This window comes from Grus americana, chromosome 2, assembly GCF_028858705.1.
Source record: "Grus americana isolate bGruAme1 chromosome 2, bGruAme1.mat, whole genome shotgun sequence".
Taxonomy (NCBI): domain Eukaryota; kingdom Metazoa; phylum Chordata; class Aves; order Gruiformes; family Gruidae; genus Grus; species Grus americana.
This window is the reverse complement of record NC_072853.1, coordinates 148666290-148678448: the sequence shown is the minus strand read 5'-3', so window position 1 is coordinate 148678448 and position 12159 is coordinate 148666290. Positions and strand designations below refer to the sequence as shown.

The 12159-nt window shown below is 37.8% G+C and overlaps 1 protein-coding gene across 6 annotated transcripts in view; it reads right to left on the bottom strand.

The window, feature by feature from the left end:
* MLLT10 (MLLT10 histone lysine methyltransferase DOT1L cofactor) overlaps positions 1-12159 on the bottom strand; it is a 155939-nt gene that overhangs the window by 95229 nt on the left and 48551 nt on the right. For all 6 annotated transcript variants that reach the window (XM_054818470.1, XM_054818474.1, XM_054818471.1 and 3 more), the window contains exon 5: positions 2661-2770. In XM_054818470.1, the coding sequence (XP_054674445.1) occupies positions 2661-2770 (110 nt within the window). The remainder of the gene's footprint in view (positions 1-2660; positions 2771-12159) is intronic.

Here is a 12159-nt window from a genome sequence, read left to right as displayed (position 1 = left end):
AAGGAATAACCAACACCTACTAAACAGGAGACCAAGTACTAGTCCATTTCTTTTTGGAAGCAACTGCGTAAGAAGAGCTTTCCTGTTAGTCAACCCACTAACCAAGTCATTCCATGGATTCATTCTGTAATGTGATGGGTGTTAGCCCAGAAGCGGGTAAACTTCAGGGAAGTAGCAGCCAAACGTCTTTACGTTGACAAGCCTCACGTGTTGGTGTCTAATGTGCTGCTTCTTGCATTTAAGATCACTGCACTTTGTAATATTGCACATTTTGCAGTGTTTAATAAAGAAACAAGTGCACAGAAAAAAACTGTGTAAATCAGGTACTATCTCCTGGCAAAACTCCAAAAAGATGTTTATTTTAAAGACTAAAGTTTCCCCTACAGTAATTTTCATTGACCTATATTTTCCCTCAATTCCATATGCTAGCCTTCTATACATATCCAGTCACATACACAGAATTATTTAGGACTTCACAGGAAATTAAATCTTTCTTAAAATCATGCTATTCCAACCTGAGTTGACAGACAGAATGAAATTAGCACTAAGCCACTCTAAAAGGAGAAACAACTCTATTAATTTTTTCCTGATTACGTTTGCCATGTGCAACGAATGTTTTAAGAATTGTTTGCCATATCTACTTCTCAAAAAAACAGCTTTTCTTTCCCACTTCCTCCCAAATTGATAAAGTCAGAGTTAAATGATTTACAAAGTTTCTGATTTAAAAAATGTGTAATTAAAATAATTTATACTGAACAGCAAAGAGGATGGGGGGGTGAGCGATACAGTAGTATCAAACTCAGCACTGGATACAGATTTATCAAAAAAGTTGGGAGAGTCCCCAGTCAGGGACTGCCTCTTAAATTTTGTGCTGTTACAATCAGATTGCTGTTGGCAAAGAAGTTAGAGTGGTTTCAGCAACTGCACTACAGGCATTTCTTTGATTCCCCTGAAATCCACAACCACTATTTCCTGAACCAAATCCACCAAATAAAGGCAGTAAAAACTGGGTTCTGTAAAAAGAGAGAAAGAAAAATTAAATTGCAGGCTAGGGGTGTGGCCCCAAACTTTGAAAATTCTGATATAGATCTCATTATATTTTACAATATACTGAATAGACCTGTGTAAAAAGTAGTTTTAGGCTGACTGTTATCATTTTTTGAAGTTGCAAGTATTTACTCATCCAATATCAATTACCATCAGTGGAAATGGTGCAAGATAAAAAAAAAAAAATCCAAAGTGTTCCATGAAATTTTCAAGTACATTAGGGAAGAACCACTACCAAAAAAAAAACCCATTATGACTACTACTCAAGGAAAAATGAGAAAACAGATGTGCTGTTGGCCCAGAGTTGAGGAGAGAGAAAATAAACTCATCTGCCACAGCAAATCTGTACTGATTCGTGTCCAAGCACAAAAATTTTATTAGTTCTGCACTTAATCTCACTGTTGCATGTTCTTGCCAATGCAGAAGGAAGCCAAAGTGAGGAGCCAATACAGATGCTCAGGTAGTACATAATAAAAAAGCATGAGAAGAACCTAGAGTTTGACTCCTGGCTTCTCAGACATGCTGGTAAATAAGATGGGCAAAACATACTGAGAGCAACTGTGAGAATGTGAAACAGACAAGGAAAGGACCAAAGTACGAATAAAGGAAAAAGAATAGGAAAACGTGGAGGGGAAGCACATAAATCAGAGCTGTAAACTGGGCGAGGGGTGGGGGGAAATGGGAGATCACAGGGAAAATGTGAACAGGACTGGTTTCCCCGTAGGAAGAACACCAGAGGTGATAAATGTCTTTTTTCTTTTATAACACAGTCTATTCCTTTTTCTACCCCAGTATCCACAAACCACCATAAAGTAAAAGAAAGAAACTAGAGGTAAAAAGAACAACACAAGAAAAATATGTAATAAAAATAATCAGAAATTCAGACAGTTTGCTGCTTATAGAAAACTTAAAAATAGAAAGGAGGCAGTAGTTGTCTAGTGGGAAAGAGGTAGCGCAAGTGAAACAAGTAGAAAAATGTAACTATCAATATAGAACATTAATAAGTTATTTTCACATTGCTTTGCTTTTGCTTTTGCTTTTTTTAAAGCCTCACCACACTTTATAAAACATTCCATCTCACTGACACTTATTTAGAAGCAGTTCTTCTACACGGATATAATCCCACTAAAGTGAATACTGTTTACAAAGGCAAAAGTCTGCAAGCTTTTGCCTTAATATATTAGCATAACTTTTCTTCCTAAGAGAAATGTTTATGAACACCATATCAATACTTAAAACAGTAGGACTTAGTGGCAATTAATAATAACATTTCAAATAAGCTGTAATAATATTTTAACCTATGGGAAATATTTCACATTCCCTTCAAAATAAACTGTTATTCAAAGATCACGATACTTTTAATTAACAAAACAGTCCCTAATCTTTAAAAGAATAATGAGACCTGGCAGATAACCTTACAGCTTAATTTAATAATATAGCTTTCTTAATTCTTGAATTTATCATAAAGCCAGAGCAGAAAACATACAGCATTACTACATACATTTATGAATTTTATATAAAGTGCATTCTAAGAAGTGTAGTTTTACATTATTAAAGCTCACAAGTTTTAAAATAAATACATTAGATATAGATAAAATGACATATAATTATACCTTATTATAACGATCATGAGGAACAGACTGCAACACGATAGGTTCCATGGTAGAAACATTTGCAAACTGCACCTCGGGAATGTACAGAGCACAAACCACATGAGCCCAACCTACAAAAAGTTATAATTGTATTTAATTTTAATGTTTTCTAGAAGCTCAAAGGACATTTCAATTATAGTACAAAGAACCTTTTACAACACTTTTTTCCATGGACAATTTTAACTGTTTAGAATATTACAGACATAAATTACTTAAGTCATGTTTACGTTTCATTTTATATTATCCAAAGTTTAGATGAGCTGTAATACATTTTTAAGTTAATTCAGTGGAGAATTTATACAAATAATACTCTATGAAATTCAAATACTAATGATTTATATGGTGACACACAAAGGGAAAAACAGGTTATTTCTTTAAATTTCTTGGATTAACATATTCATCACTTAAAAGCTATGCAAATTCCTGCAAAAGGGAAATACCATCTGAACGAACTAGTATTCATGCAAGCACTACCATATTTTTATTTAAACAAAGACGTTCTAAGTTGACTAGACTCCTGTTGTCTTTCTATAGAAAGAAATCCAAACACACACACAGATCCCACTCTATCAAATCGCTTCTTTTCCTTCTTTAAAGTTGTGGCCAGCTCATTTTTTCATAGGAATATCAATTCCTATATCCAGTCCTGTTCTAACTCATTAACTTGGGGTCATCAACAAATGCTTAGTTACTTACCATATTGTGCTTTAACATTTCAAGAAGTAAACATTCCTAATTGTCTGACACTTGGTTGGATGGAGGTGGGGGGAAACACCAATTCAGAAAGAAACCTATTAATTTTAGGTCTTTTTTCTATACTAAGATCCTGAGAGGTGTCAGTTTGTTTCAGTGGAGGACAGTTTGCCATAACCAGAAATCTAGCACAAGCTGCTATATAGCTAACCCAACATATATTAATATACTGACACTAATAACAGAATTACAAGAGTAATATTGCATAGTACAGAGCTACCTCATCTGAAAGTGTATTTGGTGTGGCTAATCATTTAGCGTGAATTCTGTTCTTTCCCAAGACAAAAACTCTTTTGTCACGAGATCTTCAGTACACATTAAAAATAATTGTGCTTTCCTCCTACCCAGGTTTACTTGTATGCAAATATTAAGGACATAAAATGATACTTACACAATTAGATAATCTAGCAAATTATTAGATTAAGTAAACAAAGTAAATTATCATTGTGCAAACGCATCCTATAACAAAAGGGGGGGACAGGACGGACCAAAAAACCCCACACTGATACCTGTGAATATTGAAATATTAAAATCAATTAAAGCAATTAGAGCCATTGCTCCATAGATGTAACCAAACAAAAGGGAAACCATTGTAACTTAGAAAATAATTAGTTGTAAGATAAGAAGCTCTGGAACAATCTCATATTAAACAGCTCGGCCTTGGAAGAACAGATGCGCAAAGATAAGAAAGTTACAAGATGATCACAAAACCAGCCTTGAAGGATAAGGTATCCATGATACCAGGACTGAGTCTGTGTAGAAGTAAAGGTCAAGAAGAGTAGGAGCCTTCAGCTGAAGACCCCCGACAACCACCCAGAGGTGCCAACAAACATGCGCGAAGGACATTAGCATATGCTAACGAGTTCCTGGAAAATCCATAAATGTGATAAGCATTACTCGGAAATATAATGAATATGTACATTAACATAGTATAAATACTTGCTAGTTTTGTCTTTTGGGTGTGCATGTTAGGTGGAGTTATCCCCTGTGCACCCAGCGCTGCAATAAAGAATGCCTGCTTTCTAAAACTCCAAAATAAGTCTTAGAGAGTGAATTATTTTGCCACTTTCCAGTAACAACACCATACCGCCTCACTGCAGGCCTTTTTGATTTTTGTTTTCATCTTGGATTTTCTCTTTTTAACTACTCTGCTGAATCTAAAGGTTCTTAATTTCTTCACCCAACTGTACTTTGACCCTTAGACTGAGCTAAACGTAGTAGTATCTGGAATTGCATATGTGCTTTTTATTCTTTTCTTACAGCACAAATCTTTTCTACTTGTTTCCAACCGATTGCTGTTCCCCCTCCCCATTTACTGAATTGGCAGTTATAATTTGTATAGAAAATTAAAAGCACACACATAACTCTTATAGTCAACATTCACAGTCAACATAACACGTATCACTCTAGTATTCCATCTGCAACTAAATACAGTATCTGTGCTGCTTCATAATTTTATTCACAAATAGTTTGTAGAATTATTCCACACAGAAAAAACACGAGACTAATAAAAGAGAGGGAAAATAAAGTATAAACTGCCAACTTGATCTGCTTTTAAAAACGGTTCCAACAGACCATTTTAAAATTATCATTAACAGACTGAAAAAACCCTATAGAAATCTCAGTCCTTTTTTTGTTCTCTCCTCTACTTGAAAAATCTTTGGGGAATAAGTGTTTATAAGGACTTTTCTAAGACTTGCAAACTGCCCTAAGCCAGAGTCATCTTACTAAAGACAGATAAAAAAGTGTTAACGTGGTGTTAATGGTGAGTATTTATCTTTAAATCTCCTGTCAAAAAAATTAATTCAAATAGAAACACCATTCATCTAATAAAGCCATTAAACCAGTACAAAAGCAACACTGAAATTTTGGGAAAAAACGTTCTTCAGTTAGTTACTCCTAAACAGATGGCAAAAGCTTTTATTTCAGATGTAATGAAGCCTGTACTCCAGTTACACTTACTTATAATGAAAAATTATTCTGCAAATATACAAAATATACCAGAGACATTAAAAAAAACCCAACAACTTACTAAGCCAAATGAAATTTAGGTAAGTAAAGAATTTTCAGTACAAGAAACCAGTTTCAGAAGTAAATTTAACTGAATACTACTCCATCACTATAAAAAAAAAATTAAACCATATTGCCAGAAACCTGCAAGCTTAATACATTCTGATTTCCAAAACAGAGGACACATTCAGGATAGTTGTGGGCAATAGCACACTTATATCTTTCACGATAACAAACCCCATATCTATACAAAGAAACAAATGAAGTACCGCAGCACTAATACACTTTTTGAACAACGAGTCAGTAAATCCCCAGAGAACTGAGGACAAGGCACCTTTTCCATTGCTTTCCATCTGGTATCTTTAGATCCCAGATAATCTGACTTTGCTGAAAAATCACAACCTGTCCAATAAAAATTTAACCATGGTGGAGGTTGCAGCACCCTTGTGTTACCAGCCTCAAACACCTACACTGTAAAAGAAGCCTAACTCTAGCACCAGCTCCCACTAGGACTCAGAGACCTTGTACACAACTGCTCAAATGTTCTTTTGTCCTAAATTTCACCAGTGAAGAAATATAAAATTGTCCAAGAGCAACACCCGGCTCACCTGGAAGAGCCAAAAGAGACAGAGGTTCAGCAGCTCTCCCTGAAGAAAGAATAAGGAAGGCACTTTTCCATAACAAGTGTAGTTAAAGACTGGTTGCCTAAAGGTGCTGTTCTCCATCTTTGGAGAACTCAAGAATGTCTGTAGACTCCTCCACAAAACTTGTCAACTTAAGGGAGGTCAAGACGATTCAGTTTGTTTCGCCATATAAGAACCAGAGAGTAGTGGAAGAAAACAGAAAAGTAAACAAACCACCATCATCTTTTTGCTAAGCATCAAAAGACAAATCACTTTTGCTACAGAGAGTAAGCATGAAAGGACACCTACCGCCAAACAAAGTGTGATAGCTCTCCTATGTCTCATTGATGGATGAACGAGCTATAGCATACAAGGAGAATTCACTTAGAATGTTTTCTGCAACTGAGAGGGCTCTTGACTATATAAGACAGTGAGAAAATGCCTCCCCCATTCTCTGCTGCCACTTCCTTCTCTTTTAGACAACTACTCTCAGGCAGAGCACAGAGCTCAGAATCCCAACAGAATAAAGCACCTACTGCCATGTTCAGAGTTGAGTGCTTTTGTCTGCTGTTTCTTACTGGATGACAACTGCCTACTTTGTCTGCAGGGATAATGAAACATCCTATAGAGACACCCATGCAAACTGTACATACAGCTGATAAGAGAAGCAAACACTTATAAGGACTTCTGATATTTAAGACTACATTAAAATACATATTTTTCAATTAATTTCATCTAAGCCATAAATATTGTGCTGTAAACTTCCTATTCAAATCACTTGCTACATTATTCTTGTGCAATTATCAACCTCATCATCAACTTCTTCTCCCCCCCATTCCGAAAAAAGTATTATTAAATCCAGTCCTTTTGAGCTTTCCCAATGTTGAAGTGTGAAAAATACTGTTGTACACCCATGTTTTAGAGTTTAAAAAATAAGTCCAGTAACAAAGTTCTACACATTCACTAACATTTAAAACAGTTTTTCCTGGAACTGACATTAATTTATCACCATTCCTCTCCACCTGAAACACTGCACAGAAATAACAACAGGATACTCTGCCTTTTCTTAGCTGTTCTCCAAACTTAGCCAGGAACTCATGCCATTTTTCAGATCACTTTTTTCCAAATGAGTTTTTTAAAACCATCTGTATAGACCACATCCTTTACTATTTAACTTAACGATAAGCTTCCATTCACGTTTGTTGTGCATGGTTTGCATCCAGACAACTGGCCACAGATTTATTACTCACTTATTTTAATTTTACTTATAGAATTTACAGTAATTACTAACAAACTCGTACTACTGCCACTGAATTGCTTATACTCAATTTACTTTTGCTTTCATTTCACTTTCAGGATAACTTTAACTGGCGGGGGAGGCACAAATGTTTTTGTAAATGCAGGTACTGTCATCTTGCAAAATGTTCTTAAAATTTTCCCTATCCTCAGAATTTTCTTTTCTTTTTTTCTTATTTGACTTAATCTTTGAGAAGGTGGCCATTTTACATATGTGCTTTCTCAATAATAAAATTTTTACTAGATGATAATGCCTGGCTTGCTTATTTAAAAATAAACTTAGTCTTTAACTTAAAAATAAAAAATTAAGAAATGTATTATAAAGATTCAAATCAGCCATTGAGTTTGCTTGTTTCTGTGTATTCTTATCAGAACTGCTTTCTCTGAAACTGCTGAAAAAATACGCACAGCAGGCTACCATGGGCTGGCAGATTCACTGCCTCTTTTCCTTTAAACATCCAATATTCTACAACAATCAATGCCTCCACCCAGAAATTGTAAAATGTCATCAGGTTTTGGTTATTACTTATTAGAAACAACTTATTAGTGACAGCCAAATTAAAATTAAAAATATTTACTTCAACTCTGCTTTTAAGTCCAATAACTTCAGAAAATGCTTGCTTACCTTTCAAGAAAAAAAAAATCCACTGTGCTAAGATAACATCACACAAGTATAGCTAAGACACTTTCCTTTGAAAAGATCTTAGGAAACAACTTCAACCAACATTAAAACAACATCAAAACCACATATAAACCAACTCCAAGATCTACTTTGATAACAACAATAATGAAAACAGTTTTCGCCAATATCAGAAATTGGAAATTCAGCTGAAAAGCCTTCAAAGTTTATATATGTCTTATGAAACTTCCAGCTGTTGAGTCCTTTTTTATTTTGATTTATCCATCAGAAAGATATACTATTGAGTTTTGCCATTTTTTACATCTCATTCTGGCATGCAAAATGTTTTAATTACCAGCACAGAATCCATCCAAATTTTACCAATCTTTTGCTGAGTTTTTTGTTTCAGGTGCCTAATTTTTAACGCAGTGAGAACCTAACAGTACATACTTAGCAGGTATAATTTGAATAAATATTGTTCATTAGCATTCAGACTAACAAATCTCAGGCTCCAGAACCCTAACTGAAAATAAAGAGTTGATCTGTTATCCCAATGTGACGGGTAACAGATAGCTCCTAACAATTTCACCACCAGAAAACAAAAGACTGTTGCCAACATTTAACTCTGTAGGTAGAAGCAAACTCTATCATAAAGTAATCTAAAATTAACAAAGAAAACCCAGGCAGATAAATAATATACAGTACATTATCCATATAACTAAAGTTTTGCCTTTACAAATACTGTTTAAGTGTGCAAAACTTGATTCACAAACACTTTCACTGTAAATAAATTCATAGTACTTTTAAATAATCATAGAATGGTTTGGGTTGGAAGCAACCTCAAAGACCATCTAGTTCCAACCCCCCCGCTGCAGGCAGGGACACCCTTCACTAGCCCACATTGCCCAAAGCCTCATCCAGCCTGGCCAAAGGCCAAAGTCTGCTCTCCTCAATCTTGCAGTGCAAATTCTGAAGCCTTATGAACTAACACACCTATAGCTTGTGAACTAACAGACACGCTAGTGCTACATCCCACAATATCAATGTTGAAGCTGTGCTGCAAAGCAGTAACAGACTGTAGAGGCCAGAATCATGAAGTCACACCTAGATTCAGCCATAGTGCCAGTGTAGTCCCACAAGAGCACTCTGGGATGTCATCCACCACTGTGCACCAGTTCCAGAGTAAAATTTGTTTATAGAGTCTGTGTGAGTTCCTAAAGAGTCCATTACATCTCACTAAGGAAATTTTACTTTATTTGTAACTACAGCTCACTCCTAAACCCAGTGAATGTATTCTTCTACCATGGAAAAACCTTTCTTTGTTGAAACGTCAGTTTCTTATCGAGGTTGTAATTTAAGGATACACCTCAATCCATTTCAGCTGTGGGCTGTCACTAAAAGGTAAGGTCTCACCTTACTCTTCACTTTAAACCGTCCATCCTTGTCCTCTCACTGCAGTATAAGCTTGCCATGTAGCAGGGCAGATAAAATTTTATTCACCTGATTACTAAACTTGGAGGAAAACAAAAGTTTACCTTCCAGTAAGATCAGTAAATAAGTTGATGTAACCCATACTGAAGTCGTACGATTACCATACACAAAGCCACCAGTGAAGAAACACCCTGAGCACAGGAAAACCGCAGTCCACTCCTTTCAGCAGAGGTCAATAGCTGTCCTAGATTACATGAAATTACATCCTCAGTTTCCACAACTATCAGATCTGCTGACTGACCCCAAGACTCAGCTCTATGCCACTCTGAAAGGTGAATCTAGCAAAGATGTACTTAAGACTGCTATTGTTACTATTTGCCAGGGGGTAAGATTAAGAACTATTTTAGACCTGTAGTTAAGAGTCCCTTCATTAAGGCATTCCATACACTTTTGTTTTGACCCTGATCTTCCTTTCCTGTAAAGACAGTAAAACTTCCAGAAAAGAAATCTGTTGGCTTAAGTTACTGTCTTTTCCTTATACTAGTAAATACAGTTTTAGAGTTTGCTATAGTTAATATAGTATTATTCACTATATTGTCTGATGCACTCTTTTCAAAGCTGGGTAAAAAGAAGGTGCTCGCACTAACCGCTAGAGATCTCACCACTGTGGTTGGTAGTCAACCTTATCATCGGTACATAGAATGAAAAGAGAATTTCTGTTAAAAAAAAAAAAAAAATACTGCTTGTCTATGAAGAAAAGACTTCACTCTACAGAGTCCTACTATAGAATTTCACCAAACTCTCCATTTATCAAAATTTGTTCCTGAACTAAAGAATTGGTACAGAAGAGAAATTCACTTTGGATCATCATTCAGCAGCACAACATTTGCCTCAGTCTTCACTGGCAAATCCTTGAGCCACACTGCCCAGGTCACAGAAGGCAGGGACTGGGAGAATGCAGAACCACCCACTGTAGGAGAAGATCAGGTTTGAAAATATCTAAGGAACCTGAAGGTGCACAAGTCCATGGGACCTGATGAGCTGCATCCACGGGTCTTGAGGGAACTGGCAGATGAAGTGGCCAGGCCACTCACCATCATATTTGAAAAGTCCTGGCAGTCTGGCAAAGTTCCTGCTGACTGGAAGAGGGGGAACATAACCCCCATTTTTAAGAAGGGTAAAAAGGAAGACCCAGGGAACTACAGGCCGGTCCGTCTCACCTCTGTGCCTGGAAAAATTATGGAGCAGACCCTCCTGGAGACTATGCTCAGGCACATGGAAAACAAGGAGGTGATTGGTGACAGCCAACATGGCTTCACTAAGGACAAATCGTGCCTGACTAACTTGGTGGCCTTCTATGATGGGGTGACAGCATTGGTGGGTAAGGGAAGGGCAGCTGACGTCATCTACCTGGCCTTGTGCAAGGCATTTGGCACAATATCCTTGTGTCTAAATTGGAGACACATGGATTCAACTCGGTGGATAAGGAATTGGCTGGATGGTCGCACTCAAAGAGTTGTGGTCAACAGCTCAATGTCCAAGTGGAGAACGGTGACAAGTGGTGTTCCTCAGGGGTCGGTACTGGGACCGGCACTGTTCAACATCTTTGTCAGCGACATGGACAGTGGGATCGAGTGCACCCTCAGCAAGTTTCACGATGACACCAAGCTGTGTGGTGTGGTCGACACACTGGAGGGAAGGGATGCTATCCAGAGGGACCTTGACAGGCTGGAGAGGTGGGCCCATGAGAATTGCATGAAGTTCAACACGGCCAAGTGCAAGGTCCTGCACATGGGTCGGAGCAATCCCAAGCACGACTATCGGCTGGGTGAGGAATGGATTGAAAGCAGCCCTGAGGAGAAGGACTTGGGGGTATTGATTGATGAGAAGCTCAACATGAGCCGGCAGTGTGTGCTTGCAGCCCAGAAAGCCAACCACGTCCTAGGCTGCATCAAAAGAACCGTGACCAGCAGGTCGAGGGAAGAGATTCTCTCCCTCTACTCTGCTCTCATGAGACCCCACCTGGAGTACCGCGTCCAGCTCTGGGGGCCCCAGTACAGGAGAGACATTGAGCTGTTGGAGCGAGTCCAGAGGAGGGCCACGAAGCTGATCGGAAAGATGGAGCACCTCTCCTGTGAGGACAGGCTGAGAGAGTTGGGGTTGTTCAGCCTGCAGAAAAGGCAGCCCCAGGGAGATCTAATTGCGGGCTTACCTGTTTCTGAAGGGGGCCTACAGGAAAGATGGTAAGGGACTGTTTATGTGAGGGAGTGTAGTGACAGGACAGGGGGTAATGGGTTTAAGCTGAAGGAGGGTCGATTTAGATTAGATGTTAGAAAGAAATTCTTTACTGTGAGAGTGGTGAGGCACTGGCACAGGTTGCCCAGAGAGGTTGTGGAGGCCCCCTCCCTGGAAGTGTTTAAGACCAGGTTGGATGGGGCTTTGGGCAACCTGGTCTAGTGGAGGGTGTCCCTGCCCGCTGCAGGGGGGTTGGAACTAGATGATCTTTGAGGTCCCTTCCAACCCTAACTATTCTATGATGTTATGATTCTATGATTCTAATCAGCTACAAATTACATTCCGCTGTTCCACTGAGTAAGCTAATAGCTTTAATAATTTTATCTAGCATGCAATGGCATTAATGAGTCTCTTCCCCTCCCTCAAGAAATCTTTTTCTGCAACAAAAGGAAGAAATGTCATAAATATTTATCTAAAGCTCTAAAAAACTTTT